This window comes from Bombus pyrosoma, linkage group LG1, assembly GCF_014825855.1.
Source record: "Bombus pyrosoma isolate SC7728 linkage group LG1, ASM1482585v1, whole genome shotgun sequence".
Lineage (NCBI taxonomy): Eukaryota > Metazoa > Arthropoda > Insecta > Hymenoptera > Apidae > Bombus > Bombus pyrosoma.
This window is the reverse complement of record NC_057770.1, coordinates 91,786-109,030: the sequence shown is the minus strand read 5'-3', so window position 1 is coordinate 109,030 and position 17,245 is coordinate 91,786. Positions and strand designations below refer to the sequence as shown.

Below are 17,245 nucleotides of genomic sequence, written 5' to 3'. Positions count from 1 at the left end.
AAATCAAGTCGTTATGTTCTTTTTTAATTCTTTATTTTTTAAAATCTTGGTAACATTCGTGCATCAGTCAGTTGACATTTTTATAAATACTATATATGTACTTCGTAAAAGTGACAGGAGTTTCGTGCTATGCAATAGAACCGGTCGTGCAGGGTGCACTTTGTTGATAATAATTTGATTCTTTCGCGAATGAGTATCATTGCGTGCAATGAAGCGTATGAAAGCGAATTTAAACACAAACCCTTAAGTACCTTTGGCATCCTGTTCATTGTATGGTATTCTCGTACATTGTTGTAACCTTTTTTAAAAACTGATTTCCTGTTATTATTATTATTTCTTTTGTTTTGTAATAATGCGAACACCCGTTAACGGTTGAACAAGAGTGTATGTTTGCGTGTGTGTGTGTGTGTGTGTGTATTTGTCCAAGGCCAATAAAAAAATAATGATCATATATCGCACATTGGTAAGGAGCATTGCTAACTGTTGGAGAAGACAGGCAGATAGAAAAACGAACCATTCGATGAAAATTATCGTACATCGGACAAAAGTGGCGATGGTCGCTCGGGGCGCGAATGAAAGTTACAAAAGAAGCTTATCGTCGAATCGTTGCGGTAACCTGTTTCCATTTAAAAGACAAAGGAAGAAAAGTATTAAAAAAATATACGTATGTACATATTTGTGGATAAAAAAATTTCTCTCCGAGTCAGCAACGTTAGTGGATTGGGTATCGTTCTTTCAAATCATACGAGTCGTGCATTTGTTTCCATCGGGGCAGCTACAGGTACCTTGCAGGCTTCTCTTTTTTTCTCGCGGTATTAGCAATTCCAACTAGTCCAGTTTTTACCGTGGTTCGATACATAAGGAGTTTTCGTCGTTGGCTCGAATTTTACAATTCGGCCACGTAACCTTCGATAACGATTCCCGGTGCAATTTCTTCGGTGACACTTTCCGAGACCACGTTGCTTCGACCCCCGGTACCCGTTCGATCTTCTCCCCAGGCTCCCTCCTTCGCATATTTTTCAGACATTCTGACCATTTCGTTGGGACTCCATTCGGGAGAATCTCTGCGACTACCTCCGCTTCTGTATACAACGTGTGACTCGTTTTCGCGATTCCCACGATAACCTGAACCTGGCAGTGGTGACGGAGAATGAGAGTAGCTGTCGTAAACGGGTGTACGCTTCATCGACGCACGATGATGGCTCGTTTTTCTCAGCATCGCCTGTTCGAACCAACGTCGACGATTAGATGGAACACTTACGCACGCGTCTGTGTAATCTTTTTTCCTTGTCTCACCTGAAAGTTGAACGGTGGTTCATCGCTGTCTTCGTTACCGTCAGTGTTACTTTTACGGCCGATCATCTGTAGTTCCTGAATCGGATTGATGCTAAAACGAAAACGAAAAGAAACTTTCCTCAGGATCGTCTGATAACAATAGTTTGGTTTAACCTAGCGCGAACGAACCGATTGGCATTGCCGCTACTCCTGTTAGTTTTATCCTCGTATTCCCAATCGTGGCTACCGGTATCTACGTTGCTTTTACTTCGAATATCCGAGCTATAATTGTCGACGGTGCGCGTCAAGGGTGGTTGCGATTGATTGAACGGAACAGGTGGAGGCGGTGCGTGTTTTCTAGAGCGTATCGATCCGGTACTATCGTAATTCTGAAAAGAGAGATGGTCAGGAAATATGACGGCGGCAAATAAGTCGAAAGCGAAACTTACTGAGCGAGGATTATGAGCGTTAGCAGGAGGTACAGGACTACGATTGCTCGAATGATGTTGAAATCCAGAGTTACCCATTCTGTTCTGGGACGACTCTTCGGGTGGACATCGGACCGAGATATTCGGGTCTCTGGAAAACGGAGTGTCGATCAGACTCTGTCCCTCGGTGCCCGAATGCGCCACTCGCTGTGGCGAGTTCGTTGTTTGAACCTCGACGTCTGAAAAATGCAGAGCAATCCGATGGGGAGTGAGTTCTCTCCGAGAAAAAGAGTCGTCACTCGCCTCAGGTAATCGAGATCTTTTTCTTGTTCTTTTGTACTCTTTTTCGACGCCCAACACGAATCTCTTAAACGAAATAATCTTGCGTGACAATTGATCGCTATCGACGATTCGAGATTAGTTACTAGTTATGCGATTCATTGGCTGAACTGATCGTAATTACGACTGAAAGAGAAAGGGAATTTGATGAAAACGCGCTGAGTCGGCCGAGCTACGTACACAGAGTGACACGGAATCGGAATCGTTGTCGTTTGTTTGAATTTAAGGAGTAGATTACCAATCGGCAAAAGCGTATCCGGCGCACCCTGTATGCGTACTCGACGAACTCGGATCGGGCAAAAAGAAAGAAGAATGATATTCGAAATGTACGAAAAAGATATGAAAAAGAGTTTCGTTTTCGCGTTGATAAAAGTGTAGAAGCGAGTATCGATATCGATGCATCTCGACTGAGCGAAACAAAATGTGATAGGCACCTCTGGTACGACTCTTCCTGTTGGCCCACGGCACTGTTTGTCTCCGTAATGGCGCGTCCCAGGCTTCGTGCTCATCGTCAGACGCCGATGACGACGCGGATCTGCGAGAACGTATTTCTCAGTTGACGCCACAAGTCTCCGAAGAGTTCTTAAACGACTCTTACCTCGAGATAGAGGCGGCACAACGGAGAACGAAAAATAATGACAAAACAGCGTGCGTACATAAAGTGCAACGCGGAACACGTGGGACAAAAACAAGTGAGAAACATGAAAAACGTGTTAACACATTTCAACTCTTGCCTTTTGCGTAAATTTCTTTGCGATTGGTTCTTAATAGAACGCGAACAAAACATAGAAAATTATGCGTCAGCTACACACGATGCGATTAATGGTGAATGACGTCTAATGGTGAGGGGTCGACGCACAATATCGGTAGGAGAAGAGCGTAAAATCGACTCACCCAACACCTCCCATTCCTCTCTTCATATCGGGAAAAGGTAACTCTTGATGAAAGTTGAAAGGTAACTTGTGCACTTGGGGTGGTTTCAACTGGCCTAAATACGCGGACGTGGAAACGTTTGTATCTACTCGATCTATGGATATTTGTTCATTCGTCGTCGTGAGAGATGCTACTATCGCTTGATTGAACAGATGCACCTGTTTGTGAAAAAAATGTCCGATGAGACCACTCGGAAAGCTATCTATCCTGCTTCCACGCTGGAAATGGAAATCACTCACTTGTTGCGAGAACTGCACGAGGTCTTGATAGCGGGCTGCACGGTAACGTAGGAGGACTTGGAACACGCTCTTCGACCTCCACTTGCTGCTGTAGAATTTCATCATGTCCATCGTTTCCGGATCCATCTTCCCCTTCCCCAGAAGAGGCGCTGTCTCCTTCCTCACTACGTGTCCCCTGTATGCTATTTTTCATATAAGAAATCGCTTGATCATACAATTCGCGAGAAACGTCGTGAGCGAATTAATGGAATGCACGAATGAAAATAGCAACTATCAGGCTCGTCAAAAATCAAATCTCTTTTGTCGCTCGATTCTTTTTCTTCGCCCGCTCCCTACCTTTTTGAATCATCAACGCTGCCTGATCTTCCGACATGTCCACCGATTCGTCCTTGTTTATAGACGCTTTCTTCACTGAAAAAATACTCGTTAAATTTCTCGACAGGGACGGGAGAAGTACGGGCCTCTCGAAAAGCGAAAAACGCGGCAGAATGGAGAATCGGCTCGCGCTCGATCTTGCTTCTCCTGACAAACAGTGTACCTACCGACTTCTTTCTTTACGCTCTTCGTGATCTTCGACGCCATGTTTTTGCGTGCCAAAAAGGCCCTCATCATGCATTGAACTTTTACTATCTTTTTCACCTGAGTCTCGTACAACCTCGAAAGGTATTCTTCGTTGTAATACTTCAGAAACACTTTAGTCTTCCCAATTATCCAGCCTTCCATTTTTAATCTGATCAGTAGCAATCGACAGTTGTCTTTGGTAATTTCGACATTCTCGTCGAAATCGAAAGCCAGGAATTGGTACCTAAGCCGGAAGAATTATTTTTATGTGACAAAAGTGGTGTACGGGACGAATCTACGAGGATACTCGAGGAGATTACCTTCGAAGAAATTCTGGGAAAGATATTCTATGTGGGTAACCACGTTGCCTGGCTCTGGCAGTGTCAAGGACAGCCAACGCTCTGATCTGTTGTCTGACAACGTCTCGATAAAAACCACGGGGCGCCCCTTCGAGATCGGATCTTATGCATCTGATGAAATGGATACCACTACTTCCGCCACCTGCCGAAAGGTTCTTAAGGATTTCGAGGCTGGTGGATTTAAAGGTAGCCGCGCACGTTCTCAATTTCCGTGTCTGGGAGTATTGCCCTCGGGATGCGGTGTTATACCTCTGTTTATAAAATAATAATCGCGAGGTGATCACAATTTTTACATTTCGATCCTTTCCATTTCTTCGGTAGACCGTCGATTATAGCGTATCACTTTCTTTTACCCTTCCGCTTTTCGTTTTACATTTCTCTACATTTATTTTATTTTTACGAAATACCAGACATTGAAATTATATTAAGCAATCTCACCCTTGGTTTCGATGTTTCCTGCATGAGCGCGCCCCATTTGCCTTTGCTCGTCTTCTTTTCCGCAATTTTCGGATGGTCAACGACGACGGTCAAATTCCCAGCTTTCGTCAGTTTGTTCGTGAACATTTCTTTCACGGTGTCGATGGACGATTGCCTGAACGTTTCGATTATTTCCGGAGGAAGAAAGTCGCGATTCTTTTCGGCAATCTCGCTAGCGTCGTAAAGCAATTTCCCTGTGTAATGAGCGACCGTAAATTCGTGAGAACTCACCGGTTTTACATAAACATTGCCCGATCGTTGCTGGATTTTGTTTATGATATATTGATAATCGAGCATATTTTTCGATGCATTATCGATTATACTGAATAAACCTCTGTCTCTGCTCATTAATTGATCTATCGCGTCTTTGTTGTCGTAAAAGTGCAAACGTTGCATCGGTATATCTTCCTCTTCTTGTTCTTGCTATGGACCAAGATCGTTATAAGAATCTTATCCGCCTAAAAATTCGAGTAGAATTTTTCACGAAACCTTACCATTTCCCAAGCGAATATCCTTTGGTTGTAGTAACACTGCATTTGTTCGTTCATGGTGTTTACCACTAACTGTTCGAGTCGGTTGACCGCGAAGCACTCGAATCCAAACATGTCCATTATGTTAATCGCGTATTTGTCACCGCTGAAAGGTACGCATATATTTTAGATAATTCCATCTTGTTAATCAATTTCGTTTCGAAACTCACAATAGAGCACGAGTAACCGTAAACTTGAAATTGATAGTATTCGTTATCCAGTCGACCAATCGCTGATAGATCGTGTTAGCTAATACGTCCCTCGCTTCTTTCGCTTCCTCGCAACTGTGCCTTCTACGTACGGCGTTTCCCTTTACGATCACGCAATAATTAAGCAACGCCCAATTAAATTTCTTTTCGTCTAGGTTAAGAAGTTGGGCGACTGAAATACGAAAAGTCATTTAGACATAAAGCTTTACGGATAAAATATTGATATTTCATACCTCTGTTGGCCGCATCGTGGTTGTCCATGTCAGCTTCCCCGTTGTTACCTTCGACGAAACGAATTTCTCCCAGATTTAAAATCGCTGCCAATGTCTTCCAGATAGTTTCGCAATACTCTTCCATTTCTAAGATTGTCAGATTTTCCTTGAGTTCTTCGAACTTAGCCACGTTCCCGCGTGGATCGTTTCGAACTTTGAACGATCGTTTCCTCTCCGTTCCCTTCTCGCTTATTCTGAGGTATCGCATCCTTCTTCCCGGTGGTAGATGATACTGTTTCAACTTGCTTATGGCGTCGAGGCCGTCGTAAAAGTAGTACAGCACGTGAAAATTCGATTGATTCCTGTCGAGAAGATATATCTCGCGACTACCGTGACCAATCGATAAACGTACGATTAGATCTACCGCTAAAGTTGCAACGCAATCTCGAAATCTAACATACGAGTAAATTGCTAGTTTTAGTTGCACAGAATCCAGTAATGGAACAACTTAATGCGCGCTAGCGTAAATAGCAGATCACGATATTAACCTGTCGCGGGTAGAAATTCGCCACTTCTCTAACTGATATAACCAAAATATGGCGCCGGAGGCTTTCCCAGAACTTCCGTATGTTGTCTCCAGTTGCAGCACGCACCTGGTCGAATTAGGATTTAGAGGCGTGGCAGCGTTGCTGAAAGCGTGAATCACTTTAATAGCTCGCATTAATCTCGCCCCGACGTCTTGCAAGCTCTGGAATCAAACGTACGACGATCAGGTGGAAAAACAGCTTGTTCGGTTGACGCGATTCAGCCGATAATCGCTTACTTTTCCTAGATACATGAGATGTCGAACAAGGTGCATCAGGTTGGTCGTTTTCCCCGAATTGCTCTCTCCGGCTAGTAAAATATATTGAGCCTCTTCGTTGTGCAGCACATCTTGATAGGCGCTGTCGGCTACAGAGTATACGTGAGGCGCGTTATCCGATCGCGACTTGAATTGGTATTTTGTGTGATACTGGAATCAGGGGAAGAGTCGAAAATTAGTGCGATTTCGTTTGACGGGTTAGATCGGTGCACGATTCTTACATCGGACCCGTAAATGTCCTGTTGCTCGTTCGGATTTAAAATCAAAAGGATATCGCCAATAAAGCTGTGGTAGTAACCTTGCCGCAATCTCTCGTGTAGTTCGTCCAAAATCGTATCTTCCGTGAGCGTCTCGAGCGCGGCTAGATCTTCCATGAACATAGGTTCTAGAGGGTCTGTTTGATGAGTCTGGAGGAGAGATAAAAGAAAAGTATATCTAGTGACAATACCACGTCACGTTTGCTCGAAACGTTACCTTCAGGAAACCCTTTCGAACTATTACTTCCGGTCTTCTCACGAGTTTGCCTTTCGCACAGACGTCCGTCATTAATATCTTGATCTCTTTCGCTAGCTAGAAACATCGTTCTCGTTATCACCTACTCTACTCGGACTCGCGCTGTTCCAGGAAAATCTTTTTACCGCCTTACCAGAAAATCGTTCGCGGATGAATCCGCTAGAAAAGGGTGTTCGGCTATTTCCGCCATGAACGGTCTGTTCTCAGGATTTTTCTCGAGGCATCTGCAACGATATTGGAATGAAGCGAACGTCAGTGACGTAAAATTGTAATATTCGTGGGTATTTGGAGAACGTACTCGGCGATAAAGTCGTTAAAATTTTGCGACCAGTTGGACGGTCTGTACAAATTCGGCGGCGGATTTCGAACTATTTGGAACAACGCTCTGGTGGGGTGCATATCTTGAAACGGTGGCTTTCCGTCAGCCAACTCGATCGCTGTAATTCCGACCGCCCAAACATCGGCTCTGCTACCATATCCTTCGGAGCTGTTGCCTTTGCTCATGGCCACCTCCGGTGCCATCCAACTCGGCGATCCTATACACGTATATCTCTTTCCCATTTCGCCTTGGAACATCTTCGATAGCCCAAAATCGACCAACTTCACTTCTCCTTCTTTGGTCAGTAAAATATTACTGCCGCGAATATCACGGTGCATCACGTTGTGCTCGTTGAGATAAACCATCGCCTGAGAAACAGGGTGACTCTTTAAGATTTGAAAGAGGACGAGTCGACGAAGCGCGATCGAATATCTCTGGTCTGGACTTCCTTCTTCTTTCGATACTCCGCAGCGCGATTTCGCCGGCAGAGTAGACATCGGTACCTCCTCGACCTTCGCGGGCATTTATTTCGCGTGTAATTTGCCGGCATTAAACGTCAACGTGGCCTGATTTACCGCACGAGCGACCGTGGACGAATCGCTACTGGGTCCATGGAACACGTACCAACTCGAACAAGAAGGCGACGTCCGAAGAGAAGAAGAAGGGGTTGCGTGCACTTTACGAGAAAGGATGGTAAGACGAGCAAAGAGAGACAAAGAAAGAGAAGAACGAAGCACGTAGGAAATCTCGCACGTGTGCGGTATAGGTTGAAAAACGCTTCTGTAAATATGGTCGCTGCAAGCGGAAAACGCATCAAAGTCCGATAATTTCATTCGATCGGAAATCAATCGGATCGAAGACGATACACGGAAAAGAGGCAAAAGAGGATCTTCTGTCGCGTAACGTACGAGAAACTAGAGACGATCGAACGCGTAACACGGCGAACTGACGACGCCGCGACGGTAACGCGCATCGAATGCTTAGCCTCTCATGCTACTTGACAGTTTCATCGATCCTATCTTTTCTTGGCAGCGTGTATGAGAAGTTGATTGGTCGATGGATCCGCAAGCGTAGCACCAACATACAGAGAAATAGCATCCAAGGTAGGAAGTATTCGCGCGCGAATTCGTTGAGGTTTGAGGAATCAGGTTCATGAAGTTCTCACGGCGAAGATAATTAGCAGAACCCATCGATTTTACGCGGTCCCGATGTTTTTGCAGGGATACCGAGCCGCGAACCATGTCACGAGCACGTCTCGGGTATACCGAACGGAAAGGAAACGACGCACGATTCGAAACGGAAACGCGCGTTTTACCCTCGGCGCCGATCAGGTTGCAGCGTTTGACGCGTAAATGACACCTGTTCATTCCGGTGTCCAGCATTTTTTCTTCTTCTAAATGTTTCCTTGGTGTTCGTTCGGTTTCCGTAGTTGTTTCGCGGGCCGCGACGCTCGGAGAGGATACCGAGTCGGAGAAACGTCTCGTACGATATTAAGGTAAATTATATTCCAGGAGGAAAGAGAACGGAATTATGGAACATTATCCCATTGTGACCGAGCGAATCCTTTCCCTAGTAAAATTATAGACCTCGAGGCGGGAAACGTTCGCAATTCGCCCGTGTCGCGATTCTTGGTTATTCCTTGGTTGATTCTTTTCGTTCTTACGTTTCTGCCGCGAGTGTAAGGTCCTATGCATCCTTAGTCGCGCGCGAGATCTCCAACTCTGTCCTTGACTATAACGCGCGCGCACAAGCCTTCTCCTGGGACAGAGAAACGCGGGTACCGGCGTCGGAGGAGAATGGGACGGAAGTCTTTGCGCTCTTGATCTCCGCTGGATGCAACCGGAGAGATCGCTGTGCGAACAGCGCGGAGAAGGGCGAACGAGCGGGCAGCCTTTCATTTGCGAGCAGGTTAATTAGCGAGCTATCTCGCCTGTCTTATTTGTAATTTATACGCCGTAGAATGCGGTCCATTGACGCGCGTCTTTCGCGATCTTTCTCGTGCTCCTTGGTTTTGCGCGTACGTAAAAGCGAATACGTACTCGGTGAATGCCGTCGCGAGTTACCCCGTCGCGCGAGACCAGCTCCTTTCGTCGACGCCACGCAAGACATTCGGATCGCGTTACGGAACCAACTACCTCATTCCCTCTTCCTTTGTCCGCTTTCCGACGTCATTTTTACTCTTTCTTCTCCTTCTCCTTCTCCTTCTCCTCTTCGTTTCCTCTACCTTCTTCCGTTCGACTTGAGTAACCTCAAAAATGGTTCTTCTGCTTGCGACGCCTATGCCTGCCTGGTCGCAATGACACTGGTTATACTCGAAATATGCCAAAGAATATTACAGTCGAATCGTAATACGTAACGTCTTTCGGGTAACCTGCTTTGGGTATCCTGTTCTCCGTTGCTTTCGGTTTCGTACGCATCACAAAAATGCTGTTCGTTCCAAATTAAAGCGACGAATGAAAAGCCCGTAGAGATTATCGCGAAATAGTATCTAATACGAAGAAATTGAAGCATTTCCAGCGCTTGGTCAAGCTATCAGCTTTGCGAGATTTACCTGGATCACCTCCTTCAAGATAAAGCCTATGTGTTCCTCGCGCATTTTCTTGTCCATAGCTAGAAGACCGTGCACGAGATCCATCACAGTGCCACCCTCGCAGAGCTACAAATCGTACAAAGAATATTAAACAGACAATAGAAGGTAAAACTCGCGGGCTATAGGAGGATGCTGTTTGCGTATATTAAGATACGTAAGAGAGAGAGAGAGACACTCTGATGTGCCGATTCTTAAAATTATATCGTAATCACGGCTTAAGAAAGCAATCTTCGATTTGAGTCGCCACTTCGTACGTCGCGTTGATAGCTTGGCTTTAGCCGCGAAATTGAGGAAGCAATTTAAATCGAGTATTCGAGGAGAAGCTTAATTTTCCTAGTGATTTCACGTAATTGCCTGCGATCTCGATATCTAAGATTTGACGTTAACGGTTCTTGTTTCTATTTCTAACGCGATATTAGCGCAGTTTCGTCAGGGATCTGAAATCAAGAATTTTATTCGCGTTCTGGCAAATTCGTCATCGTTCGGTTTCGTGTCTGTGAATCTGGATGGGGAAGCTCTTAGTCGTACAGTACGAGCTTTAAGCGGACGGAACAAGCACGCGATGCACACGGTCGATGCATTCTTTCGGGCGAAAGCGCATCGAGCGCTGCACGAAAACTTGGTCTACTGGCAACCGTAAAACCTGCCCGTGATACGATATGAAATACCATCGGCGATAAATCTTAGCTACATTGTCGTTGCGTGTCGTTCCTCTTTTCCAGCTTGTTCCTTGCCTGCCGCTCTCCCGGTCTGGTCTTGCCTTCGCGAACGTTTACCGGGCTTTTTACCGGGATCGATTGACTTGCAAAACCGTCGTTATTTTCTTTGTTGCCCGTGCCAAGTCACCTATTGTACACCTGTTTCTTTACCCGTGTTCCCCATCTTCGCCCGTACACTATCTCGTGACTGTATAATCCTCGATAACGAGCAACTTATCGTTCTATCGTGAAATTCGTTTTCAAATAGAAATACATTGGTAAATTTTAAATTACAAAACGTAGCGACATCGTGTCGAGGCTGGTGCGTCAAAGGAAGAAAAACGGAACGTCGTTGATATTTAGAGAGCAGCGGAAAGGTTGAACGTGCACGCGTTATACGTTAAATCGAATATCGACGTTTTGCTTGAGATAAGTAATAATATTTCGGGCGCACCGAGGAGGTCCACCCGTAAATTAGGGCCGCGACGTGCCAGGGCTCACCTGCGTACACGAACGAGTTTAATGATTGTTTAATGGCCGCGCGTGTCGTAAATTATCCGTGTATTCGACCGTCTCAAATGCTTGAAATTGCCTCCGGGTCCTGGCATGGGTACGTACAGCAACTCTTCCATCGCCGTTGCCATCCGTCCTTTTTCTTTATTTCTTTCCTTCTTTCTCCTCACCCACCCCTTCGGCCTCGTCCACCCGAACCCCACCCTCGCTCCTCTCATGCCGTGTCTGTTCGCGGTCTCCAAACTTTTCTTTTTTTCTCCGAAGAATTACGATGTTAGAGGAGTGGCGTTACGGGGTATATCTTGGGATCGATGTTCAAACGCGATATAAACGTTTCAGGCAAATAACACTTACGTCGTGTGCGATAATACCGTAACTTCGAGACGAACCCTCGGGCAAACCTTACCTCCATGACGAACCATATTTGATCGTACTCCGTCTTCTTGCCAGATCTTCTGCGATAAATCCCATAAAAGTCTGGCAGATTAGGATGAGACGCAAAGTCACGAAGAATCTTGTATTCCTCGATGATGAGGGATTGTGACTCAGGAGTGAGTTTCTGCACCTTCACGGCTACTCTCTTGTTTCCTGTAAGAATACGACGCGTGTCGAAGAAAGCGTATCGTGAAACTGACAGTTGTAAAAACCGATTGCCGAAATTGTACCGGCTTGTTGATCGATCGCTTCGTAAACATCGCCGCACACGCCAGAACCTATGCACTCTCTGAGCAGATAACGTTTTCCGGGATCCTGTATGCTATCGAAACGCTGCAGGGTGTTTCTTCCTCGATCGTCGAGATCGTCTTCGTGCTCGCCTCTGCCTCCCCCTCGTCCGTGCTGTTCCCTGCCACCTCTCCTGTCGTATCCGTACTCGCTCATTTTCGGTCGTTTCTCGTCGCTGTCTGAAACATCGGAAAAACAAAACGATTGCTCGTTCGATATTCCGTTAAACGCGAGATGAAAACAGGAGGAGAAAAAGTTGTGGCTTTGAGCGGTGGAACGAACGATTGCGCGATCGAAACGTATCAAGAAGAATCGGAAATGATTCTATCGTGGATGGCAAACAAGAGGAAAAAGAACGGAAGAAATAAAATTTAAACGGTTCCGATCGAGTTGCATAGAGGAAAAACCTCTGCTCGGTGCATTCCATGGAAACCGCACGACAAAAAGTTCATTAATTTTGTTCTCGTTTCCAGGATAGAGTGCTCGCGTCGATGCAGCGGCATAGGAAGAGATCGTCGCGTACCTCTTCACACTCACGGGAAAGCGGGACCGGTGCCTCTTTCCATCTGTTCGAACGACGAGATGGTCGAGAATGACTCTTCGAAGAGAACGCTCTACGGATTTTTTACGAGAGGCCAGGTTCGGCCGGTCGAGGGTTTCATGGCGCATCGGCACAAAGGTGAGTGCTAATTATATTCTTTCTCGAGTGCCGCGTGAACGAGTGGTAATCGCTAATTAGTAGCTTGCTTCCTGAATGCTTCTACGAGGGAAGGCTAAAGCTGCGTCAGGAATTCGAAAGATATCGCGTTCGGTTCTGGATCGGAAATCATCGCGTTTCTCCTCCATCTCCTAGTATCTAACAGTAACGCCGAATATAGAACATTCTCTCTTCGAGTTCTGAATATCTTGCGATAACCAACGAGCCGTGTTACAGTTGTACCGATTCGTCGTTCGCCGGGTAATCGCGATGTAGTCGGGGCGAGCCAGTATACGGCAGAACTTGCGGGTTTTCTGTGGCTTTTCACTCTTCCAGCTATGATCATAGATCGTACGACCACGTTTCACAATTTTTCAGACACTGTCGATACTTTGACATCGTTGCTTCGCGATAACGCGATAACGCGGTAGAATTTTTTTTATACGAAAAGCCGAATTAATTGTCAAACGTCAGTTACGTCGTTTTTTTCGCCGTCCGGACCTCATCTGGTACTTGTAGGGCTGCGGAAACTGCTGTACGGCAATGCACATCCCATTTATCGGATCCTACGGATTGCGTAAGGGTTACGGTTGGCTCGCTTAGTTGCCTTACCAAAGACACGATCGATGCGGTTCTACTTTGGTCGACTCCATGGACCTTTGCTTTTCTCTATGTATAGCAATTATTGCGTGTGGGCAGTTGATAAGCTTCGTTGGCACGAAACTGCCAGCGGGAACCTCTTCGTTATTGGATCGTTAGTCTAAGTTACGTAATCGCCTGGTCGAATTCGTTAGCGGAGTTGCCAAGGTAATAAGTCGCGTTTGGCGACAGTTTTCCTCTGGTGAATGCAGGTTACTCGTTCTGTACTAATGCGTTTAAGTTCGGTCGGAGGCGTGGGCTTTCTATCGGTCCGATCGGCGACGACGATTCCGCGAAATCGCGTGAATCTCGAGACGCTGATCCGCGAGAAAACGCGAAGGAAAAGCGAAAATGAAAGAGAAGAGTGAGAAAATAGAAGAGGAGAGGGGGGAGAGTGAGAGAGAGAGAGGTGTGGGATAGTATGGGAGGGGGGAGTGAGTAACGAGAGGATTCGCGTCGTTAGCCAATTCATTTATTCCCGGTGGGTCGGCGCTCGTCCAGCATAATCCGTCGATTTGTCGGCGCGGCGTGTCTCGTGTAATGCTGCTTCTTGCCGCTTCTTGCCGCTTGTAATCGAAGAGGGAAAGGGAAAGGGAAAGGGAGAAAGGGTAAGGGAGAGAAAGAAGACAAGAGAGAGGTATGGAGCGAGAGGGCGACGCGTCACTGACTATATGTGAACGAACGGACGTAAGAAACTCGGGTTGATCCACGATGTCCACACGATGGTTCTGTTCTGTTCTGTTCTGCTCGTATGCGATACGACGCTGCTCCTTCGCTTCCTCTCAGTTTTCTCAGTGGTCTCTCGCGAACGAGCGCCGCGCACCTTCGCTCCTTCCCCTTCTGCTTCTTCCTTTTCCTCGTTGTTGGTCGTCGAGCGGTGCAGGTTTATCGGTACGACAGGGCGTTAAATTATTGATGCCCGACTGCGCGTCGCGAGAAGACGAACGAGAAGAAAGGAAGAAGGGTAGCGAGGTAAGGACGGGTCCTGTGATTTCAGAAAAAGCTTTCCGTGCCACTCGGTCCATCGGTTCTTCCTCTTCGTCTTCGTTCTCGCGCTGGCCCGCGAGTCACGTCCTCTCTCTTTTCTTCTTCCGAGGCGAACCTGTGCAGGGCTCGCGCTCTTTAAAAGGGAACGAGCGTGGGGGCGACGAAACGATCGTTGTGGGAAAGTTTCGCGGACCTACACGATCCTCCGGTCGAATCGAAAATTGACCGTTCTCGATCGACCACCATCTCCTTCGTCCGTCATCTCCGTCTCCTCGGTCACCTCGGTCACTTTCGTTATCTTCGTCGCTTCTATCGTCGTCCGACCTATTTCTTCTACTCCCGCGCTCGTCTCCCTTCGCTGCCGATAAGGCTAAGCGAAGCGAAACGAAAGTTGGGCGGGTTCGAAGTTTCGAACGCAAACTCCCCGAAAAGAACCGTGTGGGAAAGTCGATATCCGTTGGCCGAGGAAGGTCTCCTGCTATAGCGCCGGAATGTTAGCACCGCGAATCCCTGGGAAGAAGCAGCAACGCCAGTAGTGGCGGTGGAAGAAGAAGAAGAAGAGGAAGAAAAAGAGGCGTAGAAGCCGAAAACGATCGGCAGCCGACCGGTTCGGACCGGTTGAAAAGGGTTCGACACTCCTTTCGCCGGAAAGTACGGTAAACTGGTGACAAGTGGCTTGTTCTCTCACTTTTCTGTTTCTCCGCAGAATCATCGTACCTTTAAACACGACGCGTCTCACCTCGTTAATCGGAAAAACTAGTAAACGCAAATCGTCGTTCTCTTGATTCGGCGATCGATTCCCGTTTCGTCGGCTATCACGCCGCCTCTCGTTCTTTGCGGAAAAACTGGTGTACCGACGTCGTCGCGTATCGGTACGCGCGACGATATCGAAGCTCGCCGATCGACGAGGCAGACGGATCGTCGAGGTACGCGGATCTCGGTGGCAGACGAGACGCGGTGTTTTCCCCATGAGGCACGAGGCTTCCGCTTCTTGCACTCCGTTCTCTCCTTGTTTCCCCTCTGCTTCCCTCTGCTTCCCCCTGCTTCCCTCTGCTTCCCTCTCTTTCTCTCCGCTACCTTTTACAGATTCTCGAAGATCGATCCTTTCGGCAGATAACGCGTTCTCCTCTTTGGGATTCCGAGGCGGAGGTGTCGCTATTCTCGCGATCGAGCCAGGCTCGAAAAATCGCTCGTTCGTTGCCGGTCGTACGTTATTTCCGTCAGGGGGTTAATCGATACCGAGAATCTCGCCGCTGTTCTTCTTCCTCGAAGCTCATGCAACATTTAACTTTCCGCTATATTCTCCTCGAGCTCGCGGCTCGCGCTTACGATTCCCTCGTCTCTTTCTTTCGATCTTGTCTTACCACAATGTACCTCTTGTCCTTTCTTTTTTTCATCTTCCTTCTCGTTCTCGTTAGAAATACCGATACGTCGGTCCAACTACCGCGTGTCCGTCTTCGTCATTCTTGCTCGACCGAAGTTGGTTCGAAACGACACCTGCCTGGATTTACCTCCACGGTAGCAGCACCGCTACGAGACGGACGTTCTCCGCGGGGCTCGCAGCTCACCTACCTTCCGTCTTCTCCCGTTCTCTTTGTATTTACGGATTTCTCTCTTTTTCTCGTCGCAAAACATCCTGAAACACATGTTCCGGCACCTTCGAGACGCGCACCGTGGAACGTAAAGCACATCGCATATACACCTTCTTTCCTTTTTCCACTATTCCTCCTCTTCTTCTTCTTCTTCTTCTTCTTCTTCCTCCTCTTCTTCCTTCTCCTTCTCATGGATACGCTTCTTCCAGTCTTTCCCCTTTTCCTCCCTTCCTCTCTTTTTCACCAACTCTTTGTCTCTCTATCCATTCCGACCTTCGAGCGAAACTTGTTAATTGCGGTATTATTCGCGATCCGAAAACGATAACGGTGTCTCGGCGGCGAAGTTCGCGATCTCGTGACATCTCGAGGCCGTTCGCGATAATACGGCTCCTTCCGAGTTCGACCGGGCTCCGGATAAGTGCACGTAATCGGAATATACCGTGAAACTTCACTCGTTCGTCGAACGATCGCCTTTCGAATCGAGATCACGTTGATCCACTAGATGATTAGAGCCACGAGGCGTGGAAAGAGTCGCCGCGTAATTAAACTAACAAGCGGGAATTTTTTGGCGACCGATCGGAAGGGCGAATCTGACGAGAACGAGATCACTGGCTGGCTGTTTACGCGGCTTATTCGATCGCACGAATTTTCTCGACGGCTCGTCGCCGATTCTTTTCATCGGATTTCGGAGAGTCGACACGCTAGAGAGGAGTTTGCCTGTGTAAAGATCTAGCAACGGACGAAACGAAGGGTTTTCACGGAAGGTGCAAAACACTTACTCGTAAGGGACAAGTAACAGGGGAGGGATGCTCTTAGCGTTGGCTCGCGATGAAACTCACCTCTAATTAAAACGTCTGGCAGGTTGTGCAGGCCCTGCGGCGTCCACCCTCGCAATGTTCGCAATGCTCGTATGCCGGAGTAAGAGCCGAGCTCTACGACGCTCGTGCAGGGTGGTAGTCACGATTGCGTCGAGGGGGTGCTGCTTGGGGAGGGGTGCTTGGCTTCCATGATCCAATAACGCCGACTTAATTAACTAACTGCTAACTCGCAAGCCTGTTAGCTCATTGATTTCGTATGCGAGATCGTCGTCCAGCTCCGACTCGCTCTCTCTTTTTCTCTCTCTCTCTCTTTCTCTCTCCCTTTTTCTCCCTTGTTGCTTCTCGTTCCTTTCGAGAAAGTATTCATAGTTTTTTCTTTTGTCGATCAAGTGCATATTTTTCGATTTTCCCGTTTGTCGTTTTCACATTATCGACGAGTCTCGTCGAAAGTTTCGTTCTCCCTTTCGCCAATATCAGCGAGCAATAGATTAAATATGATGAAAAAGGGAGAACGATTGTTATCGCTGTGTACGAAGATTCGCGTAGACAATCGTCGTTGTTTCGCAGTCGACAGTAGCAAACGTGCCGCGAATTACAAAGTGCAAGGGCACGAGAATAATTGTCAAGGTACGGGTATCTACTGGCAAAAAATGTCGCGTCGTTCTCCCGCTTCTAATCTCGTTGGTTGAATCGATGCGCCTTGAAAAAGATCTGCCGAGGGTCGCGCGATAA

At 47.2% G+C, this 17,245-nt stretch overlaps 2 protein-coding genes across 16 annotated transcripts in view; one reads left to right on the top strand and one right to left on the bottom strand.

The window, feature by feature from the left end:
* Nucleotides 1-17,245, top strand: part of LOC122566558 (protein Wnt-6-like) — a 71,959-nt gene that overhangs the window by 5,228 nt on the left and 49,486 nt on the right. For all 9 annotated transcript variants that reach the window (XR_006316555.1, XR_006316551.1, XM_043724050.1 and 6 more), the window contains one exon: nt 12,254-12,459. Coding sequence is in view for 7 of the 9 variants with exons in the window: in XM_043724033.1 (XP_043579968.1) it covers nt 12,254-12,459 (206 nt within the window). In the remaining 2 variants the exon portion in view is untranslated. The remainder of the gene's footprint in view (nt 1-12,253; nt 12,460-17,245) is intronic.
* On the bottom strand, nt 17-16,692 carry LOC122566501 (neither inactivation nor afterpotential protein C). Of its 7 annotated transcripts, none has more exons than XM_043723847.1 (24): nt 16,535-16,692; nt 11,723-11,959; nt 11,464-11,645; nt 9,808-9,912; nt 7,236-7,624; nt 7,071-7,161; nt 6,899-6,994; nt 6,646-6,831; nt 6,386-6,574; nt 6,111-6,310; nt 5,584-5,924; nt 5,312-5,522; nt 5,106-5,247; nt 4,573-5,034; nt 4,096-4,385; nt 3,757-4,019; nt 3,551-3,625; nt 3,215-3,396; nt 2,937-3,133; nt 2,477-2,577; nt 1,725-1,942; nt 1,465-1,664; nt 1,297-1,387; nt 17-1,222 (listed from the first exon to the last, which is right to left on the bottom strand). In XM_043723847.1, the coding sequence occupies exons 2-24, from the start codon at nt 11,934-11,936 to the stop codon at nt 887-889; spliced, it is 4,761 nt and encodes a 1,586-aa protein (XP_043579782.1). In that variant the 5' UTR covers nt 11,937-11,959; nt 16,535-16,692; the 3' UTR covers nt 17-886. The 7 variants fall into 7 exon arrangements, 4 of the variants coding, with proteins under 4 accessions (XP_043579782.1, XP_043579792.1, XP_043579802.1 ...); XM_043723857.1 differs by lacking the exon at nt 16,535-16,692 and adding an exon at nt 13,090-13,112; XM_043723867.1 differs by lacking the exon at nt 2,477-2,577 and having other exon boundaries at nt 1,725-1,854.